The 23,542-nt window shown below is 40.8% G+C and overlaps 1 protein-coding gene and 1 pseudogene across 2 annotated transcripts in view; both read left to right on the top strand.

Annotated features, from left to right (window-relative positions):
* INTS7 (integrator complex subunit 7) overlaps positions 1 to 23,542 on the top strand; it is a 48,931-nt gene that overhangs the window by 3,177 nt on the left and 22,212 nt on the right. The window contains exons 2-9 of the mRNA XM_080909825.1: positions 3,848 to 3,977; positions 4,673 to 4,819; positions 8,254 to 8,391; positions 11,965 to 12,011; positions 13,932 to 14,131; positions 14,561 to 14,683; positions 20,107 to 20,224; positions 23,080 to 23,214. Coding sequence (XP_080765951.1) covers positions 3,848 to 3,977; positions 4,673 to 4,819; positions 8,254 to 8,391; positions 11,965 to 12,011; positions 13,932 to 14,131; positions 14,561 to 14,683; positions 20,107 to 20,224; positions 23,080 to 23,214 — 1,038 coding nt within the window. The remainder of the gene's footprint in view (positions 1 to 3,847; positions 3,978 to 4,672; positions 4,820 to 8,253; positions 8,392 to 11,964; positions 12,012 to 13,931; positions 14,132 to 14,560; positions 14,684 to 20,106; positions 20,225 to 23,079; positions 23,215 to 23,542) is intronic.
* LOC308436055 (large ribosomal subunit protein uL11-like) lies at positions 15,288 to 15,823 on the top strand (annotated as a pseudogene). Its single transcript has one exon. The product of its transcript is annotated as a large ribosomal subunit protein uL11-like (transcript).

Genomic DNA, 23,542 nt, shown 5'->3' with positions numbered 1-23,542 from the left:
AGAACATAGGACAAATGCTAGATTTAGCAACTAGTTTACCACATTGAAGCTGAATTAGGGTGGACTCTGCAGTCTGGTTGGTGACCTGTGATGGACAAGGTCAGATAAAATAACCAGGAATCCACTTACTGAAACCATGACCTCACTTTTATGTATGACTGTGAGCTGTTGTCTTATGCTTTACAATGGGAATTATTAAGTAGTCTCGCTTCTTATTTGTTTTAAACCAGTATTTTCTCGTGTGCAGTCTGCATTATTATACATCAGTTTGTTCATTTGCAGTGTTTTCTGACGTTTTGGGTAAGGATATTTAGTAGTTATGTCAGAAATTGACTGCCATTTCTACCTTCTAAATATGAAGTGACCTTTGTTAACTGTTTATTAAATTGACTATGGGTTGCCCTCTATTGTGTAGTTATTCTTGGTTTATTTCTTTGTGGTGGTGCTGAGGCTTGAACAAAGGATCTTATTCCTGGTGTTCTGTTGCTTTGCAGTTGAGCTGTATTTTAGCCCTGTGTGGTGATACTTGGATTTTTTTTTTCTTTTTTCTTTTTTTTTTTTTAGTCCCTGTTAGCACCTTTAAAAAGATGAATGAGATGTATACATATTAATGATTCAATTTTTAACCATATTTATCTCAGCTAAAGAAAATGCACAATAATTGTCTAAGATGCTCTTTCATGGTAATGCTTCATTAGTGGTGCTTTTAGTGAATATTGATGGTATTGGTTACTTACTGTCTCATGACTGTTTACTTGAGGAGTAGCCTATATGAGCCTCTTCTTATAAAGGTGGAGGAAAAAAATTCTCTAGCTGGTCTTTCAAGACTAGCATCTGACATATTAGGCCCTGCCAGTAAGACCATGCTTTGATTTAGCAGCTAGAGATGGCAAAGAGCTCAGGGTGCTCATAGTTTCTGTGGCAGCAGCAATGTCAGCTGCATAGGTCCTAAATGACAGAGCTCACTGTAGCATCTTTTGTCTCTTAGCAACAGTAGTTGCTCTCATCTAATCAGTTTGGCAGTGTGGTATTAGGTATTCTTAGAAGTTTAGCAGGCTTAAATGCCAGGTGTGGTGACACACCCTGTAACCACAGGGCCTGGGAGGCAGACAGGATAGTCACTCCTAGTTTGAGATCATTCATAGTGAGTCCCAGGGCAGCCAGGTCTGCATAGTAAGTGCTTTTAACTGCTGAGCCTTCTTTCTAGGTCCTAAATGGATTCTCTTAGACATAAAGCAATGAAAAAGAAATTATTTTTAAAATGTTGAAAGTTGATTAAGACTATTTAGGAATATAGAATATCAGTGAATTTAAAAGGCTGTGTGGAAAAGCAAGACTGTGTCTCAACAATCAAAACCCAAGAAGTTTAGTCTTAAAAATATTTAAGAGATTGTTTTAGTCAGGATTTCTGTTCCTGTAAAATTCATCATGACCAAGAAGCAAGTTGGAGAGGAAAGGGTTTATTCAGCTTACACTTCCACATTGCGGTTTATCACCAAAGGAAGTCAGGACTGGAACTCAAGCAGGTCAGGAAGCAGGAGCTGATGCAGAGGCCATGGAGGGATGTCACTTACTGGCTTGCTTCCCCTGGCTTGCTCAGCCTGCTTTCTTATAGAACCCAGGTCTACCAGCCCAGGGATGGCACCATCCAAATGGGCTGGGCCCTCCCCCCATGATCACTAGTTGAGAAAATGCCTTTCAGCTGGATCTCACAGAGGCATTTTCTCAGCTGGGACTTCTTTCTCTGTGATAACCCTAGCTTGTGTCAAGTTGAAACAAAACCAGCCAGTACAGAGATTAACTACATAGTTAATCAGGTAGATTTTGATGATTTCAGCTAAGAAATTCCAACATATGTGCCTGAGATTTATGTAGTTTAAAAACAGTTTATGGTGTTGGAGAAGTAGCTCAGCAGTTCAGGACACTGGCTGCTCTTTCAGAGAGCACTGGCTCAGTTCCCAGCACTCACATGGTAGCTCACTGCCTAGAGTATCAGGTGATCCGATGCCTTCCTGTGGCATCTGCAGGCATTGAAAGCACAAAGTACACATTTATACATACAAGCAACGTGTGTATGTTTATAGCAAATAAATAAAGTCTCAAAAATTATAATTATAGCTCTTAAATTTAGGTCTTATGATTTATGTTTTTAGTGTAAGTTTATATATAATCCAGGCTAAGGGTCAAGGTTCATTTTTTAGTTAGGCGTTTTCAGTCTTTCCAGAATCAGTGTTAAAAAGTTGATTTCCATATTAGTCTTGGTCACTATTGTCTTGTGAAGAGACATCATGACCAAGGCGGCTCTTATGAAGAAAGCATTTAATTGGAGGCTTGCTTACAGTTTGAGAGAGTTAGTCCGTTACCATCAGGCATGGTGCTGGAACACTAGCTGAGAGCTTTACATCCTGATCCACAGGCAGCAGGCAGAGGGAGAGATTGGACCTGGCATGGGAAAGTCTACCCCTAGTGGCACTCTTCCTCCACCAAGGCCACACCTCCTGATCCTTCTCAAACAGCTCCACTAACTGGGGACCAGACATTCAAACATGAGCCTATGAGGGTCACTGTTATTCAGACCCACAGCTATGTTGGTTCTGTTTTCTTCTTTTCCTACCATGAGTATTTGATATTGTTAACTCTTCCTTGAAATAATAAGTTAGTCATGACCTACAAACTGTATTGTCATTTTCATTCAGTTGAAAATACATTTTCTTATTTTCCTTCTGATTTTTTTTCTTTTCCCTGTGGATTACAAAACAGAATATTGATTACCAAATACTTGGAAGGTTTCTGGGTGTTCTTCTGTACTGATTGCTAATTTAATTCTGTTGTGATAGAAACCATAAACTGTTTGTGTGTGTTTTTGCTTGCTTGTGTTTTATTTTTATAGTACTGGGGATTGCTTTTGAGAGTGCTAGACAAGTGCTCAAACACTGAGCTGTAGCCCTAGTCTGTCTCCCTCACCCCCACTTTTGAGGCAGAGTTCTTACCAAGTTGCTCAAGCTGACCTTTTACATGCTCTGAAGGTTAGCCTTGAATTATGATCCACTTGTCTCAGTCCCAATATGCAAGGCTATATGCTTATATTACCAACCCTAACTGACTTTAGTCCTTTAAATTCACTGATATATTCCTGAATAGTCCTAATCAACTTTCAGCATTTTAAAAATTACTTTTTCATTGCTTTATGTCTAAGAGAATCAGTTTAGGACCTAGAGAGAAGGCTCAGCAGTTAAAAGCACTTGTTACTCTTTCAGAGGACCCAAGTTAGGAGACTCACCAGGTGTAACCCCATCTCCAGGGATCCAATACCTTCTGGCCTATGCAGCCACTCACATGTATACATGAAATTAAAACTTTAAAATGAATGCTTATGAAATTACTAAGGCATTTACTTATTTGTTTGGTGGCTCTTTTGTTTTACTTTTGAGGTATTTTTATGGTATTGTGTTTTGCTTTGTTTTGAGATAGCCTTAGGTGTCCCAGGCTGGCCTCAAACTTGGTTTGTAGCTGAGGATGGCCTTGAACTGATCTTTTGCCTCTTCTGTGTGGTGCAATTACAAGTATATGCCACCATCCGTGCCCTGCCTCCAAATAACTAGGATGTATGCCATTTCATTTATTTTTCAGTGTTGGCTGTGCTGTTGGACTGCAGTCTTCCTGCCGTGGACTCCTGGCTGTCTGGCTCTGGGCACGTGCCATCTTGCCTAGCCTTCCATTCTTAGTTTTGAACAGTGCTTCTTTTACTTGTTGAAAAACCGCTCTTACTGTATTGATAAGTCAGTATTTGACACTTCTGCCTGGCGCTACACATCTGTAATTAGTTCCTCTGGTGTTGTTTCATTAGGTCTGAGGTCTGGCAAACTCGGGGAGCAGTGTGAAGCAGTCGTGCGCTTTCCTAGGCTTTTCCAGAAGTACCCGTTCCCTATTCTCATCAACTCAGCATTCCTAAAGTTAGCTGATGTTTTCAGAGTTGGGTAAGTGTTCATAATGCCTCAGCATCCTAAAGGACAGGTTTCTTGTATTTCTGTTTGATGCTGTGTCTTTTCTCACAGTTACTCTGTGGATTTGTAATGCTTTGTACCACACTTTGGTATGAGATTTAATGACAGTTTTAGAAAAATTAAAAGGTTCAGAGAGCAATTGTTTCTTTAGGAAACAAGATAAATCAGAACAACCTTATTCTGCAACTGTATATGTGTTTTGTAAAACTGTAGGGTTTTTTAAAAATATATATATAGATTGTTTTTAGAAATTCCTGATTTCATTTACTGACCTGTGACATAAGATGCACTTATGTGCAGTTTTTGGAATGTGTAAACTCTGGATAGATGCCCACTTCCTCATTTCTCTCCTCACCCTTATCCCCCCCCTGCCCCCCCCATGGGTGGAGGAAGATCACCTGACACACTGACTGTGGCCATGGAGTGACTGCAGAGGTTAATTCTGTCCTGGAGCTGTTTCCTTTGTCAGGCCTTTAGGCATCTTTCAGCAGGGCTACAGGCATTACAACTGCTTCTGCTCAGGATCCACCGTACGCAGACTTTAGTGGTTCTTCATGGTGAGACACATAAAGATGGCAGGACCAGCACTGGCCATTAGCACTGCTCTGACCCAAGTTCTAGACACCTTTCCTAGAGTGAGCAAATTCCTTTCTCATTCTTTTTTCTAGAAACAACTTCCTCCGGCTGTGTGTTCTCAAAGTGACCCAGCAAAGTGAAAAACACCTGGAGAAGATCCTAAACGTGGATGAATTTGTGAAGAGGGTTTTCTCAGTGATTCATAGTAATGACCCTGTGGCGAGAGCCATAACTCTCCGGTACTGTGTCACTGTGATTCAACACAGACTGATTAAGCTGTCATTATGTATCTGTAAGGACTTGTTTTTTTACTAAGACTGCAAGAATATGGTAACCATCCTCATTTGTAATTAGGTTAACATCTGTAATGCTGCTTTTGGTTGTTAATTGCTTTGCTTGTGTTTGAAGCATCCCAATACATAGGAGCTCCAATGTGAGAACTAGGTAGATTTCAGAACAGAGTAGCCTTGGCCCCTTTTAAACTTGTGAAGTGTCTCAGGTTGGCATTGAACTTGGGAATCTTCCTCTGTTGGCCTCCTGAGTAATTGGGGTGCCTTGTCCATGCCTCTGTGACTGGCTGAATTCTGTTTGTATCATTACTGTATAATTGGGAGGACATTTTCGAAACTCAGATAATTAACTTATTGGTCTCCTTTCTGGGTTTTTCTGTTTGTATAGTCCTCTTTTTAACTAGAAGGTGCAGGAAATTACTACTTCACTGAGTTTGATTCTTTTTCTGGGTCAAGCATAGGTTTGGAATTAGTGGCTTTGTCATCCTTCTGCCTTTTGAGTAAGTTGAACATCATGTGATATTTTAAAGTCAGTTCTTGGCTAGGGATGCAGCTGATTTGGCTGTCCTAGCACTACTGCTATGTTCTGGGTTCAATTCCCAGCACTGCGTGATACTGAGTGTGGTGGTGCACACCTGTAATCCCAGCTTATGGGAAGCTGGGGCCACGGGATCAGGGGTTCAGGGTCATTTTGGCTACACAGTAACTTCAGAACCAGCCTAAACTGAATGAGACATTAAGATGTCATTGATTGTTACCTTTAAAACCATCCAGCAAAGCAGTGGGGATTTATGAATTTAGTCTCAGCACTTGGGAGGCAGAGGCCAGCCAGATCTACAGAGCAAGTTCCAGGATAGCCAGGGCTACACAGAGAAACTTTGCCTAGGAAAAAAAAAAGAAGTAACAAAACAAGACTATCCCAGCTAGCACACTCGAGGCAATAGGTTCACTTCGAAGCACCACAGAAACAAAGGGGCTGGGAGAGTGGAGACAGTAACCATCTGGGAACTTAACACTGACACAGCCTCGGCACAATGGACTCCGAGGCAGAAGGATCTCTGAGTTTGAGGACAGCTTGAGCTATGGCAGCTCCAAAGAGACCCTGTCTTTCCATAAACTGAAAAGGTGAAGAAGATTGTACCTCAAGGGCTCATGGATAGAATATACATATGCTTACATTAACACAGAAAGAGATAGTGCTAAGAAAGATGTTGGAGTTTCATGTGTACGCGTGAGTGCGTATATGTATTTATGCATACCACATGCATATCTATTACCCTTGCAAGGCCAGAAGTGGGTGTCCAGTCCCCTGGAACTGGTGTTATAGGAATTATGAGCTGTAATTAGGCGGTAGGCGGTAGTAACTGAACCCAGGATCTTTGAAGGAACAGCAAGTGTTGGCATCTGTATTAGCTGATCCTTGTCAGTGATTATAAGGTCTCAAGGAATGTTGTCAACAGTGGTTATTTTCTGAGGGGGTCACTCAGTTAGGGACTCTGTCTGAATTGTTTCTAAGCAACTAAGGAGAATAATAGAATTTTAAAGAGTATATTTTCGGGACTGGAGAGATGGCTCAGCAGTTAAGAGCACTGACTGCTCTTCTAGAGGTCTTGAGTTCAAATCCCAGCAACCACATGGTGGCTCACAACCATTTGTAATGAGATCTGGGGCCCTCCTTGTCTGACATGCAGGCATGTATCTATGCAGAACCCTGTATACATAATAAACAAATCCTTTTAAAAACTCTTTTTAAAAAAGTATATTTTCCCCCCGTCATTTGGAGGTAGTTTGAATATTTTGACAAGGTTTATACTTGAGTGTTTCACTGAGTTCCAGCAGTTGGGCCTTAAGAGCTGTTGCTACGAATAAAATTGGCAATTTCTAGTAAGTTTTCAAAGAGCTATATTTTAAAAACAAACCTTTTAATCTTCAACAGTACTACTCAAAACAAGAAGCACTAAGGAATTGTTTCCAAAGGTGACCAATGGAGTTGTGCCTTGTTACATCACAGAGTAAGATACTGCTGGCCAGGATGTGTTGCCGTTGGCCTACTCTGATCCTTTCTGGTAGAGTATTAGATTAATAATAATTTATTATTTCTTTTGAGAAATAGTTTCCAGTTTTTCTCATGAAATTTAATATAAATTAAAAGAGTCCATATTATGTTTCTTTGTTTTTTGAGATAGGGTCTCATTGTATAGACTGAACTTGACTCTGAGAGATCCTGCCTCTGCCTTAAAAGTGCTGGGATTAGAGGCATGCACCAGCATGCCTGGCCATCTGTCTTGTTTATGAGGAAGTCACTTGCTCTGTGCAGTGAATTTCTTCTCTGTAAAGTAACAAGGTGAGGTGTGTCAGGTTAGATGTTACTAGGATATTGTAGGAACAGTGCCTAGGACTCTGTAGGAACACAGTGTGTTTGTTTCAGTTTCTGTAGCTTTCTGAAGTCCATGGCTTTCTGCAGAAAGGATTTCTCAAGCTCTCTGGTTTTTGTTTAAACATTTATTTTTATTTTCTAAATATACTTATTTCATTTTATTTATTTATTTTTTACATTTTTTAATTGTTTATGTGTGCATGCATGCGAGAGCTCTCTCACAGGAGACACATTTGGGGATTCAGTTCTTTTCTTTGACTGTATAGGTCCCAGAGACTGAACTCAGGTTGGTAGGGTTGGTGTCAGGGATCCCATTGAGCTGTGTCTGGCCCTCTATTTTCTGGGCTTCCTTTCCTCACTAGTGTGGATACTGGCATGAGCTGCAAGGGGCAGCCTTCACCTCTGGAACAATCTTTTGATATGGTAGATGAAAAAAGCTTTATGCCAGTATTTATTGATTGGGGTGGATTGTGATTCTGCTTACTAGCAAGTATGTTGTATTCCTAATACCTAGTTAAAGTAGACTTCTTTATGCAACACTGATGTTGGTATTGATATTGATGCTTTTATAATTTAAAAGTCTGGACTCTGATTTCTGACCTGTGTACTTCGTGATGATTTCTTTTAGAAATGTAGCTCTATGTGTCAGAGGCAAGGTAAGGAGAGGATGTAGCTCAGTGGTGGATTGTTTGACTGACATGTATGAAAGCCCTGAGTTCAGTCCCCAGGTGAAGGAAGGAAGGAAGGAAGGAAGGAAGGAAGGAAGCGGGTAGGAGAGAAGGGAACTTAGCTTTTGCTATGTAAGCTATTTTAATATTTCTGTTATACTTAAGCTTACAGGTATGCATAGATTTGAGTCATTGCTAGATTCTAATCATTCTTAACCTGAGATTTATAGTGACCTAAACTTTTTGGGTTGATAATCTCGCTTGCCTTCCTTTTCCTGTCCTGATTTTGAATGAAGTGTATTAAGTGTATTTTCATGCTTGTGTTTCTGTTTTTGTAGGATGTTGGGAAGTCTGGCGTCAATCATCCCTGAGAGGAAGAATGCCCATCACAGTATCCGTCAGAGTTTGGATTCCCATGACAATGTAGAAGTTGAAGCTGCTGTGTTTGCAGCTGCAAACTTCTCGGCACAGTCAAAGTAAGCATGGGCCTTTTAGCAATTTGGTTCCTGAGGGAATTTTTAAAAGAATAACATTATCTGTAGTCACTAAGGTATGTGGAAAGGTGTAAATAATGAGTTGTATTTTCCAAGAAGTTGTACAAAATGTTGGGGGAAGAATATATAAATGTTAATTCCCAGAAGATGGTTCTCAGAGCCTGGTTTGGGGAAGCTGCCTTTGGTAGCTTTGATGTCTGCTGAATAGCCTTCCGTAAACACATCCATGATCCAAAATTGCTACTTTCTGATTGGCTTTGGTACAGTTTGGCAAAGATAACTTAAAATAAAAACTGACTTTGACATATTCAGGATCTTAGTGTGTGTGTGTATAAATGCATGCATGTATGTGTACATGTGTGTGGAGACTAGAGGTTAACTGCAGGTTTGTCATAATTCTTAGGTGATGTTCATCTTTGTGTTTTGAGACAGAGTCACTGGCCTGTAACTTACAAAGCAGACCAGCCAATAATTTCCAGAGATCCACCTGTTTTTGCCTTTCCTGATGCCAGTCTATAGTCTAGGGGTTAGGAAGATTCAGATGAGTAAGGTGTTTATCACGAGGACAAGCCACGTGTGGCAAACACTTGTTTTTCACAGAGACATGACTAACAACAGGTGAAGTAAACTTATCCTATCTGCTGCTCTTGGGAGAAACCGAAAACATGTTCCAAGAGCAGCACTCAGAAGTCCCCTCACATAGCTCCATGCGTTGACTATATTTAGAAACCATATGCTGACACAGCAAGCACACCATAATTGACTTTTTAAAGTGTGTGCTTTGGAAGTTGAACTTAGGACCTCAAGCTACATGGTTACCAATTGAGCTACTTCACCAGTTGAGTAGTATTTATTATTTCTATTTATGCATGTGTACGCCATATGCATGTAAGTGCCCATGGAGGCAGGAAGAGGGCAGCAGATGCCCTAGAGCTGCTGCAGACAGTTATGAACCTTGTGATGTGAATTCTTCAGTAAGAGCAGTAAGTATTCTGAACCACTAAGTCATCTCTCCAGCCCTGTCATTTTATGTTGCTTTCTGAGACAGGATCTCACTGTGCTCTGGCTGTCCTGAAACTCACTATGTAGACTAGGCTGCAGAGATCCTCCTGCCTCTGCCTCTCAGGTGCTGGGATTAAAGGTGTCAGTCATTACATCCAGCCCCATACATTTTAAAATAGAATGTCAACTATGGTATTGTTATCATGTTAGACTTATTTGTAATTAAAAAGAAAACCAAACAAAAAAAACCCTGCCATCCCCAGACTGAACTGCTTCAGAAATGTATGCAGTGTATCTGATTATACCTAACTCAAGTCCTCCCATTCCCCCAACCCTCAGTACTTCTCTGGCTCAGTTTTACTCGTGGAGCCCACAGACAACAGAAGAGATCACTGGACCCCTGGATTGGAGATACAGGTGGTTGTAAGCTGCTGGTTGGATCTTGAGAACCAAACCTGGGTCTTCTGCAATCAGAGCCACTGTTTTCAACCACTGAGCTATTGTTCTTAAGGAGCACTGTTGTCTGTTGCTAAAATACTCAGCCCTTCTATTTGAATTTGAGTTAATAGTCTCAAAAATAGTAGTTGAAATTTCATTGGCACCTTAATTCTTTGTGAGTGTTTTGTTGAGTAAAATGGGAAGTTAGTGTCTTTACAAGGAAGACAGCAAATTAGTGTCTGTACAGCCAAGGAAATATGTGGTCACATTCTTTGTTTTTTCTACTTGGAGTTTTGTAATTCTCTAGACTGAGTCAGGAATTCCATCTTTTCAGCATGTCATCATCTTGCATAACCACAGGCTGAGGAAACAAGTCTTTCACTTTCAAAGAAATGACTTTCCCTTAAGTATAACAAAACTACTTTGCAGATACATTTTCTTAATTCTTTTTACAAGAAGGTATTGTTGCACAAACAAAGGCTTGAGAAAACTTTGATAGTTTCATCACAAAGCAAGGCAATGCTGTGAGAATTTCTCCGTGGTGTGACCAGGCAAACCTTGCCCATCCTGGAAGGTCCCAGGACAGCTGACAGCTAAAGTATTGTAACTTTGAGGAGCCATTGAGCTCAGTAGGTTTCCTCAGAGCCTGGGAAGTTGACAGGAGTATATGGCACCTTTGGGGCCACACTTTGAAAAGTCTTCATCCAGTGTGTATAATGGTTTCCCCATACCTGTAGATGGAGTCCCCTTCCCCTGATCTTTTCCCCACTTGTACTGTAGCCCCTCCCAAGGCAACATACAATTAGGACAGACTTGCATATAACTGATTGGGAGTGGTGGCTGGATACTCAGGTAAGCATGCCGTGGCCCTCCCTGTTTCTCCTTTCTATGAGGGAACAGAGTCAGTCAACGAGTCCAGCTGTGGTCTTTAGAAGCAAGCACAGCCACATTCAAGAAGATGGCAGCTCTTTAGCCTGATTGATAGTGCTAGTCAACTTTACGTTGAGCATTACACAGGGAAAACTTTGTGATATCAAAATCTGGTTGATAAGGAGGGTATGCAGGTTAGGATGGATAAGTGGTCTAAGATAATACAAGTATACTAGAGGAACTCAGCACACTGGGTCAATCAGAGCATACTTATATATCAATCTCATTGCCTAGGACATTTCTTGGACCAGGATATAGCTTAGTAGTATGAGGCTTGCTCAGTTTGTGCAAAGTCCCAGATTTGATTCCTAGCACTACAAATAACAAAGAAAATGTTGAAAACAGAAGAAAGCACACATTGCATTAGCTGTCAGGAGATGAAGTCTTCATTGTCTGGTGTATAGATAGAGGATTCTCATTGACTTAATTGGCGGAATATACCTTAGCAGGGAATACTTTATTTAGACTTGTATTGAACTGAAAATTGTACTTTATGTCCTGCACATCACTTAGTTTGGCTGTGTGAGCCAAGTTATGTAACATTTTATTCCAAATGTTCATGTTATTAAGTTTGTTTGTATTGGATGATGTTTCTGTTAGAATCAGATGTATGTTGAAACAGCTTCTTTCAGGCAGTTTGGAATATGAAAAGTCAGTCTGTATTTCTTTTGCATCTTAGGTACTCCTACTATGGCCTAACTATTGTTCATATAGTCAGAGCTTGTGTTAAGGAGCACCCTCAAGCATGTGTGGCGTAGGGACCTTGGTTCTTGCTATGACTCAGGTTGAAGCAGTAGGAACACTGGTCAACATCTTCCCTCAGAGCAAAGCTGGAAGAGTGCTCTCAGAGCATGCAGAGTCTCGGTTGCAATTTGGAATATTGATGCTGCTATCTATAATTGTGTTCTTTTCACATATAAAACTTAGTCACAGCCTGGCAGTGGTGGCACATACCTTTAATTCCATTGCTTGGGAAGCAGAGGCAGGTGAATCTCTATGGGTTTGAAGCCAGACTGGTTTATAGAGTTAGTTCCAGGACAGTGAGGGCTATACAAAGAAACCCTCTCTCAAAAAAAAACAGGAACTAAAACCAAGCCAAAACAAAACTCAAACCCACCTTAATCACATTCAATTCTTTGATTTTCAATGTTTTTGTCAATTGTTTTTAATTTTCTCTTTCCAAAGGGATTTTGCTGTGGGGATCTGTAACAAAATCAGTGAAATGATTCAAGGTATGTATATTTTATTTGATAATGTGAAAAGACTTATTAGGAATCTTGTTAATAATGTTTGCTCTGTTTATTAGGTATATACTGTATGCTGGTCATTATTTAAAACAATACTAAGTATCTTCTGTATGCCAAAAATGCCTGAGGTGCTTAGAATATAGAAATAAAGCAAGACCCTTAATTGTCTGTAACCTAAGTTCTAGTCTGGTGAGCCGTAGACAGGTACAAGCAGGATGTATTGAGTGCTGCACAGAGACTGGCAAGGAGAGTCCCAGCATGGGTGACATGGTGGAGGGCAGGAGGACGTGTGCTTTACCCGAATTGATGACAGAACCCTAATGAAATGACATGAAGGAAAGGGTGTGGCCTGCAGAAAGGGGAGCAGTGCCAGTAGGAGCTTTGTGGTTCTGTCTGATAACATCCGTCAAGAACTTTCCCCTGACAACTGAGATCTGGCCCCATGTTATCTTCATAGCACCTGTAAAAGGTGGCTCTGGTGTTAGCTTTGTGCAGTTCTCAGGAACAGTGCTCCTACAGAAGTGGCTTGCTGTGCTGTGCTGTGTGTGCTGTGCTGTGTGTGCTGTGCTCTGTGTGTGCTGTGCTGTGTGTGCTGTGCTGTGTGTACTGTGCTGTGTGTACTGTGCTGTGCTGTGCTGTGTGTGTGTGTGCTGTGCTGTGTGTGCTGTGCTGTGTGTACTGTGCTGTGTGTACTGTGCTGTGCTGTGCTGTGTGTGTGTGCTGTGTGTGTGTGTGTGTGTGTGTGTGTGTGTGTGTGTGCTGTGCTGTGTGTGCTGTGCTGAGCAGCTTGATATGTCAGATCTTTGCACATAGATGAGATGGAGTGAGATGGTGGGCTCTAGCCGTTTGGTTTTGAGACTACAGCTTTTTTTTGCCTTCCTAAAGTATGGATTTCTTTAGGATTTTTTTTTTTTTATGTAATTTAAACATAAAGAGAATTTACTCACTCAGAGAACAAAAGACAAATGCAGTTTTAGCCTGTTCCCTTTAATTCCCTTTTCTGTCAGTCTGTCTTTTTTTTTTCTACCAAAAAGTGTTCTGTGAGGCTAGCTTTGTAACATTATGAAGAACATCACCCCTTCAGTGAGCAGGTTTTTGTGTTGTTGATTTTTGTTGTTGATGATGGTTTTTAATTTTATTTTGTGTGTAAGTATATTTTGCCTGCATGTGTGTCTGCACCGTGTGCATACCTGATGCTCAGGAATGCCAGAGAGGGCATCAGATCCTGTGGAGCTTGAATTAGAGAAGGTTATGAGCCATGATGTGGACAGTGAGCAGCAAACTCAGGTCATCTAGAAGAGCAACCACCGCTCTTGACAGTTGAGCAATCTTTCAAGCCCCTTGAGCTGATATTTATTAAATGCTTGCTGTGTTACATAAGATATCATCTTTCATTAAGATAATTCAAGGGGCATTTTATAAATGAACCATTTACAAAAGGATAAGTAACACATGCTATGGGCTAAGCCCCCAATAGCTTTTATACCCCTCTGGAGCCCAGGAGCAAGAAGTAAGCAACAGAACCATTTGACTTTTAAAAGTAGTGTGCTAGACATGGTGGTACATGCCTTTGATGCCAGTGCTTGGGAGGCAGAGACTGGCAGAGCTCTATGATTTCAAGACCAGCCTGGTCTATATAGCAAGTTCCAGGACAGCCAGGGCTACATAGAAAGACCTTGTCTTTAAATACTAACAAAGCAGGTTCTACTACCATACTTTCTGATAAATCTACTGAATTTGTTGGTTAGTTCTAATGAAATTATCTTTAATGTTACAACCATTATGGTGTATAATACAAATTGTAAGTGAAACTTTGCTAATTAAGCTACACCTTATTTTTAATTACAAACAGTCTGAACTATCATTACGTAATGGTCAGGTACCTGACACAACTGTTCTGTCCAGGCTTAGCAACACCAGTGGACCTGAAGCTGAAGCTCATTCCCATCTTGCAGCACATGCACCATGACGCTATCTTGGCCTCCAGTGCCCGCCAGCTCTTACAGCAGCTGGTCACATCCTATCCCTCCACCAAGATGGTCATCGTGTCTCTACACACTTTCACTCTGCTTGCAGCCTCCTCTTTGGTTGACACACCCAAGCAGGTAATTTCCATTTTCTTTAACTGCTTATTCTTTATAAATGTACATATATAGTTTGTGATAAAAATAAGAAACTACCCTACGATTTAATAATGTTAAGGTCTCTTTGATAAAGATCAGTTGGCTTTTTCTTTTATACACACACACACACACACACACACACACACACACACACACACACACACTGTGAGCCCTGGAGGACAAAGGCATTAGGAAATATGTAGAAGGATATGTTGTTTTAGGAAAGAAAGGATGGAGCCTGAGAAGTCACAGGTACTATTTGTGTGTCCAAGCCCAAGTCTGTAGCAATTAGAGCTCTGAGCTGCAGGGAGTCCTTTCTGTAATCTAAGAGTCTCCCTAAGTAGCATAGCTCTGGCCACTGTTGACAGTTTTAGGAGTGATACCATTCACAAAATGACTTTGTCTCTGTAGATTCAGCTTCTGCTGCAGTACTTGAAGAATGACCCCAGGAAAGCTGTGAAGAGACTTGCTGTTCAGGATCTGAAGCTGCTTGCTAGTAAGACACCACACACGTGGAGTAAGGAGAATATTCAGGTACACACTACTTAAGAAAAAGAAATGCTAAATTACCTAAGCCAGGGTGATACAGGTCAGATGAAATTTCTGCCTTTAATAATTCACAGTGAGGCTTAAATTTCAACAACTGAAACCACCAAAGATGAACTCAAACCAGAGTGACATTCTTGTGGATGTTTGTCTTTGCTGTGTGTAGTTTAGTTCTTCTCTTAGCAGTTATCTTGCTTATATAACAACTGAATGTGTTCCCATGAGTGCAGATGACATTCAAGGCCAGAAGGCACCAGATCCTTCTGGAGCTGGACTTAAAGGATGTTGTGAGCCAACCAGTATGTAAAACCAAACACAGGTCCTCTGCAAGTTACTCTTAACTACTGATCCATCTCTGTAGCCCCTACCTCCTCTCACGCCATGATACACGTTTCTTAAGTAAAATAAATATAACTCTAAGACAAGTGGTTCTCACCCTGTGAGTCATGACTCTTTTGGAAGTTGAACACCTTGTCTTAGTGGTCGCCAAAGACCATTAGAAAATACAGATTTCTACAGTATGCTTCATAGCAATAGCAAAGTTATAGTTTTCAAGAACAGTGAACTTTTTGGCCTTCAACTTAGAAGAGATATGGTGCTGCTTTCTTTTGTCATTCCGAATCCGGGTTCTTCAACACCAGCCGCCTCCACCATACTGCTGAACTTTGACCCCAGTGAGATCAAAGTTGTTTACTTGAGGTGCACTGGAAGTGAGATCAGCACCATATCCACCTTGACCCCTAAGATTGGTCCTCTGGGTCTATCTCCAAAAAAAGCTGGTGATGACATTGCCAAAGCTACCAGTGACGGTAAGGTCTCAGGATTACAGTGAGACTGACTGCCCAGAACAGACAGGTCCAGACTGAGGTGGTGCCCTTTGCCTCTGCCCTGATCATCAAAACCCTCAAGAAGCCACCAAGAGACAGGAAGAGGCAGAAAAACATTAAACACAGTGGAAACATCACTTTTGATGAGATTGTCAACCGGTCCTTGGCCAGAGAGCTTTCTGGAACTATCAAGGAGATCCTGGGTACTACACAGTCTGTGGGCTGCAATGTGGATGGCCACCACCCTCATGATGTCATAGATGACATTAACAGTGGTGCAGTGGAGTTCCCAGCTAGTTAAGCAACAAGAAAATATTTCAATAAAAGAATCAGATAAAAAAATTTTTTAAAGAACAATGAAAATAATTTTATGGTTAGAGGTCATCATAACATGAGGAAATGTATTAAAGGAACACAGTGTTAGGTTGAGAACCACTGGTCTGAATTTTTTTTTTTTTTTTTGCCATTAGAATTCATAAATTGAGTTGCCATTAGAATTAATCTGGAGTCTTGTTTCCCAAAGGGAAGAAGAGGAGTTTGGGCTATTCTGGGTATAACATTGCCAGTGTGACTGAACACAACAGCCCTGGTTCCTTGCACAAATAATAGGATGTGAAAGTGGGGAGGGAAAAGGTTAGAGAAAGGGTGTTGGAAGAAACAGGTGGGTATACGAGGGGATAGTGGGTGCATATACTCATTCTGATTGTGTATACCAGAAGGCAATGGGTGAGCGTGCTCATACTGTATTGTGTGCACTAGAGGGTACTGTGTGAGTTTATTAAAAATGTATTGTGTATACATATGAAATTATCAAACATTAAAAGAGAAGACAAAACCTGAGGAGAATGCTCAGATGTGAGGTATGCCTACAATACCAGGTAAGAGGCAGGTGGATTAACGTTGGCTACACAGTCAACCAGGCTGGGCTGCATCCAGAAGACACTGTCTGGGAGAAAAGTCATCCACTTGGAGAAATTAAGAATGTCTATGTCTAGAGACCAGAGGGCAGATGTGTGTCCAGGTATATACAGCCTGGGGACTAGTAAGTGCTAGAGAGAGAAGGTGACAGAAGGTAAAGTGAGAGACAGCAGCTAAGCCTGGTAGGAGCAACTCACAGACCCTTGAGTGGCAGGAGATTGTGAAGCTGGTCTTCCTAGCTTTGTCTCTGTCCTGCGTCTGTTGATGGGTCCATGCATAAAGTTCTGTGAAGCTTCTCATTGTCAGGATGTCTGCTCTAACAGAACAATCATTGAAATGTATGGACCTTGTGTCTGTTTTTTGTTTGAGAGTTCTTTACAGTAAATCATTAGTAGATTACAATCAGTAGAGTGATATACTGTTGCTTCTGGCCTGTTGGCTGAGAGTAGGAGTGTAGAGTCAGCTGCATTGTGCCAGAGGGTGGAGCCAGTTTTGCCGTATCAGTGTGATTTGGTTCTGCTGCTCACTGTCAGCCTGGGAAAAGTCACTCTGCTTCAGATTGATGAAGCTCTCCGGGAAAGGAGGCAGGTCACAGGGCAGACCTGTGGAGTGAATGACACTAGAAGGGCTTCCTGGAGAAGTGGTCGGTTCCGCCTACTTCACACTGGAGCAGGAAGAGGACAGGGTGATATCCTGGCATAGGTACTGAGTTGGCAAGTGATACCAACTGAAAAAACGCCTTGTGATTTTACTCAGTTATTTTCACGTTTATTTCTCAGTTTGTGTGGTTGGGGTTGTGTGTGCACATGGAGGTCAGAAGATAGTTAGTGACTCTCCTTCCACCATGAGTCTGCCAGGGATTAATCTCCACTCATCAGGATTGATAGCGAGTGTCTTTAACCATTGGTCATCTCCCTAGCTCTGTTTTAGTTAGGAAAGAACAGTGACTATGTGGATGAGAATAAGGGAGAAGAAGTTTGCAAAAGCAGGAACACTCGGGTTACGCTCAGAAGCAGGATTACTGTGGTTGTCACAGTGACATTTTCTGCTTTTGTGACTTGGTTAGATGTCCTTGACATGGGAGTCCTCTTCAAGCTCATGATGTTTCAGTGTGTAATACATATGCTATATTCTAAATATTGTAGGTGTCTGTGTGCATGCTAGTACCTCCTCTCTGGTTGGCTTGTTTGGACAGTGCTGGGGTCGGATTCAGCACACACCCCAGTTCCTTGCACTGTCCTTGCAATCTCCACTTACCAGAACTTGGGGGGGGGGGTTGTTTTGTGTGTGTGTGTGTGTGTGTGTGCGTGCGCGTTTCTTATGTGTTTTATTTTCTTTCTTGCTTAATAATGAAAACACTTAAAGCTATCAGTTTTCTCTTTCATAGATTGACTATATCCCATAAATTATGATGTATAATGATATCCTTGCCATTAATTTGGAATGAATTTTTAAAAGACTTATTGTAGTATAATTTATATATAGATATTTTCTGGGTTCAGTTTGATGGCTTTTTACACACATGTTTCTCTAAACACTGCCACAAACTGAAATACAGGACATTTTCTTTGCACTAGAACTTCCTCGGATCTGTCTATAACCAGTCCTTCTCCAACTGCTGATGATACCCAACTTGACTCTGCCCCTCTAATTGTGTGTGGGGCTGAAAAGATGGCTGTGCATAAGCGCAGCTGCCTTGCAAGCCTGCTGACTTTGTTATGTAGACAACTGTTTCAGGGCATTTGATCCCTGAGAGTGTGATTTACTGCACTTGTGTGGCTCAGCCTTAGGACACACCTTTAATCCCTCTGGCTGGAATACAGACCCTCCCGCCCCCTGTGTGCTCACCTTGACTCTCTCCCTCTCCTACTAACAGCCAGCTGCTCCATCTTTCTGGTCCTGTGCCCATTTTTGCAGCAACTGCTGCTCTTGATGCATTTGTTTAAGTGGGTTTTTCTTTTGGTTGAAAATAGATCCATGAGGATAATAATTCCTAGAGCTCATGCTGGACAGTGAATAAAGCACTCATTTTTTTTTCTCTCCCCCTAAATTTCCTGCACAGAGTAAAGACTATAAATGTAAAAGTGTCTCCATCCACACATAAGGGGTTGTGTGTCTGTCTTTCTGTAAGAATGAGAATATTGTATGTGCACTCTGAAGCTTTGGTCACATATCAGTCCACTTTGGAGAACATGCCTGTAAGCAGTGATATGTTCTTTCTGGCTTTACCATGTGCACTTTGTGTTCCAGTCTCGCTGGGAGGAGTTAGAATCATTTCCAGTACCTATAATAGTTTATCATAATCACCTTTGAACGGGAGTTTCTAAGAGTGATTGGTAGTTCCAGTAATATGTATTTAATGCCTTTAATTTGAAAACTATGAGAGATTTTAAATACCTAAGTTTAAATGGATTCTTAGGAAGTGGGTCTATTATCAATTTTTATTGGGTTTTGCTTGTTAGCAGGAACTTTGTGTGTGCTTCCTGGCTAGTTAGTGATCTTGTGTGATGCAGTTTTGTCAGTTGGCCATTATATTGAGTCTTAGTACTTTTTAAAGTTGTATTTTTTTATTAACCATAAGAAAAGAGACAAATAAAATAGTTTTATTTTGTCTAGTTGTTTTTTTGTTTTGTTTTGCTTTATTCTTTTAGTTAAGTGATTCATCTAATTTTAAATGTTATTAGGACGTTTTATGCATTTACATCTCATCTATTTCTTGCCTGAACTTTTCTAGATTTAAAAAAAAAAAAAAAAACTTCTGTGTCAGGTATAATGGCCTGTGCCTCTAATTCCAGAATTTGGGATACAGAGGCAGGCAGATCTCTGTGAGTTCAAGGTCACTCTGTTCTACCTAGTGAGATCTAGAGCAGTCAGGGGTATTCTAGAAAATAATATAATAGTAGAAATTTGGTGTTCTATTCACATCTCTCCCCATATTCTGTTAATGGTTTTATTGGGATATGACTACATTTATGATTTCCTAAATTTTTATTTTTAGTTTTAATTTTTTTTCTGTTAGTAAGTTTAGTTCAACAAGACAGTTGTCCTGTGATAGAGGCTCACATTGCCCACCATGAAGTAGAGCCCTTGTGCTCTGAGCACATGCTGCTAGTTCACTGCAGTGAAAAACAAGACCACGACCTACATCATATTTAGTGCCTTCGCCTGCACTGTCAGTGACACAGTGACCAAACAGCCAGAGGCCAGCAAGTTTTCTATGTACTGAGTTATTGAGAGGTAACATCCACACCCAGTTTGCCTTTATTGGTGTTCACATTAGTTCACCGCATTTGTTATGAGGGGCCAAGATGGGGTGGGAGTCAGAACTCACTACACTTAAGATATGCTGGACTCTGAGTTTGAGCCTCAGCACCGGGAAAATGTAGTAAGAAAGTCCTTGCTGCCACACCGTGTGTTTTCTCTGGGTTGCTTTGGTTTTTACCCAAAGAAGCCATTTTTTCTGTTTTATGACACCGCCTTATATCTGGTTAAGTCTTTATAGGCTCCTTTAAGGACTCTGATAGTGTGACCTGTTTTGGTTTTTATCATGGAAAAATATGTCTTCAAGTTTTGTTGTTTTTTTTTTTTTTTTAGCTAATAAACATAGATAAATTGGACAGTATAGACGTGTATGTGTTTTAATGTACGTATCTCTCTGCATTTCAGGCACTCTGTGAGTGTGCACTGCACACTCCTTATGACAGCTTGAAACTCGGGATGCTGTCCGTCCTCTCCACGCTGTCAGGGACCATTGCTATTAAACATTACTTCAGTGGAGTCCCAGGTAAGGCCAAGAGAAGGTGGGAATTCTGTTAGTTGTTCCTGTCTTAGGTTGTTCCCTCTGTAAACCTTCAAACTGGGCAGCTTTCACTCATGTGCTGCTGAGTTATTTGAGGATTGCTTCTTAATTAGTACCCATGATGATAGAAGTGTGTGCCTTTGATAGAAATGCCCTTGTGATTCCTGGGGACAACTTGCTTATCTAGTAGAGTTAAGGCTGAAGTTTTTTTTTGTTCTTTCTAATGAAAGTTTTGTTGCATTTTTGTTACTTTCTTTTACTATTAGTTGATTTGAGTTAAACAACTCATTTGTCCTTTCTGTGACCATGTGGCCCAAGTTTATTGGGTAAACTCCCTGCCACATCTTGATAGGAACTAGCAAGCTCGGTGTCTCTGTTGTCCTCGTGATACTCTGTTTCTTGCTGTGAGTGTCTGCATGTGATCTGGACTAATGGTTGTTCTGACAGACTGAACTGGGAGCCACAAATAAATAGAAGTGTGGGATATAATGCATTGTGGCGATAGAACAGTGACAGGGAGACATTCAGTCTCTGGAAGGCACTGCCATGGAGGCTGTGTGTCACAGCTGGTTCCTGTGTTATCTGTGTACACTGTGACCTAGAGCCAGTAATGAGGCCACTGTCTGTTTAGTAGATGGGTTTGGGGGCTTTGATCTTAGCTGTTCTTTGGCCTCTCCTTCCATGTTTCAACCTTAGTGTTGCAATCTTTCTAGTAATCCTGTGAACTACTCACTATATGTTTTGTATTTTGTATAACAAGATGTGCAACATTTGAATCTTAAAACTGACTGTTTTCTTTGCTCTTGTTCATCATTCAGCAGTTTGAATTGCATTCTGATGATGGTTCTGGTGTCTCCAGAGGTTGCCCATGGCTGCAGTTCTTTGGAGCCTTGACCAGAACTGGAGTCAAAGATCACCCCTTTCATAGTCTAGAACAGTGGTTCTCAACCTGTGGGTTACAACCTTTTTAGGGGTCAGATATGAGATATTTACATTACAGTTCATGACAGTAACTGTTATGAAGTAACAACAAAATACTAGTATGGTTGGGGGTCACCACAGCAAAGGAGCTGTATTAAAGGGTTACAGCATCAGGAAGGTTGAGAACACTGATCTAGAGGGTGAAGGCTTTAGCTGAGCTGCTTGACACATCCTTTGTTTGACTCAGAGGATCTACCATGGTTCTCAGGATGCTTGGTACAGCCAGATAAAAGCCATTCTGATTCATTTATTGTCTTACTGACAGAGCATATGGCTAAGCCCAGCTAGGTGTAGAAAGATGAGTAACCCTTGATAAAAGGAAGCAAGAAATTGCCCTGGGATGGGAGAGACTGTCCTGGCTTTCTGTACAAACAGTGCATCATCCAACCATCCAGTGTGTTTCCAATACGTTATTCTTTATAAATCATTTACTTCTAGTTTTTAGCCTGATAGTTAAATTCTTGCCTTTGGAAGTACGTGACTTTGTCTTAGGACATTATTTCACATGAATTATAATTGAATTTTCAAAAATCACCAGGTGTGATAATATATGCCTTTAACCCCAGCACTTGAGAGGCAGAAGATCTCTGTGAGTTCCTGGACAGCCAAGGATAAAAAGACTGTCTCACTAATAATAATAACAACAGTAACTAACAATAATAATAAAATAATTAAAAATTTTATGCTTTAAAAGCATGGCATCAGTCAATATCTACATATACTAATGGTGTATAAAATTTCAGGTTACATTAATGTGCATAAATGGAGATAAAGTTATACAAAGAATATTTCAAAAAGCAATATATTTATGCTGGTTTGTGAGATTTGGAGAAATTTCTATTTCCTTTTGGCTTTTCTGCTCCCTCCCCAACAAATTTTCTAGTAGTCAATCTTAATAGGGGGAAAATATCGTTACAAAACATCACATGAAGAAGAAAAAGAACGGCTACACCCTAGGAGTTTATTTTTCACAATCCTGAAAAAACCTGGCTGTGTAGTTTCAGCTTTGTAATATATTGTCCATCTTAAAACATCAGTAAATGGTTGCATAGCTTACATTGGCTGCAACTGTGTTGTCTCATGCCTGATGTAGTTTTCAACCGTGTTGACTTCATGCCCAAGAGTTAAGGTCCTCTGCTACAAGAGACAGGTCAGACTGGACAAGAGACATGGAGGAGTAAAAAAGGCTGAGAGATCTGATTCTTCGTGAGACTCAGACATTTACCATCAAGAGTTTCTCTCCTATAAATATCCACAGCATAGCACTTACGTCGTAGTTTTAAGAGATACTGTAGAAGAGTGCTGTGTTGTGTAGTTACCGAGTCTATGGCTGTGATGAGAGTAAGCTCCTAAGTGTCTTTGTACTGTTCTCTCTGTAAAATAGAGTGGATCCACTGAATCGCAGTGTCCCTGACAGGTGTGTGGTCATGGATTCTTATGTAAACCTTTTGAGGTATAACATCAGCAGGAAGAAACAAGCAAATTATTCTTCCTTGACCTTGCTTTATTTGACAGGAAGATGACATTAGCTGGGAATCTATCAGCATCCATACAGATGCAGCCTGTAGTTACTTTGGCTTCTATACTGTTTCTAAGTCAATTTTTATTAATGTTTTTATGGAGAAAGTCTTGTATTGATTTCAAAATGCAGTCATTGAAAAATAGGTAGCACACTCCTATTTTACTCCAAGGAAGAATAAATGGTGGTGGTGTATTATTAATGCAGTCAAAGTAGAAAATCTTATGAGAAAATTAGAAATTTGCTCATAAAATTGAAACAGTTGAACCTCCAAGCTGAATTGCTTTCTTGAACTAAATGAATGCATTGTCATCTGAGTTCCTTTTCTCTGCTTGTTTAGGAAATGTAGGTTCTTCCTCCAGATCTTCTGATTTAGTCAAATTAGCCCAAGAATGCTGTTACCATAGCAACAGGGGCATCGCAACTCATGGAGTGAGAGTGCTGACTAATATAACTGTGTCTTGTCAAGAGAAAGGTGAGCACACTCAGGACGGGCTTGTGTGCTGCTCTGCAGCCTGGACAGCTCTGGGTTGGGTTGTTCAGTCGTTAGATGATGGGTCACTGATGCACTGTTCTGACGACTGTGTCTCTGGGCTGTCTAATCTGTGTAGAGCCCTTAGGACTGCAACTGTGGAGTTGACATGTCTTGTCGGGCATTGCCTGTTTTCCTCCTTCTGTTCACTGTAGTGTGTGTGATGCTGGGGACAGGGACAGCCTACCTAAGATTCGGCTGTACAAAAACTGAAAAATTACTCAGGTTATCTGGGTACTTAAATAGCAAGTGCCTTCACTTAGTGGCAGTT

Source organism: Micromys minutus, assembly GCF_963924665.1.
Source record: "Micromys minutus genome assembly, chromosome: 1".
In the NCBI taxonomy this organism is placed as follows: domain Eukaryota; kingdom Metazoa; phylum Chordata; class Mammalia; order Rodentia; family Muridae; genus Micromys; species Micromys minutus.
This window is presented reverse-complemented; position numbering and strand designations above follow the sequence as displayed.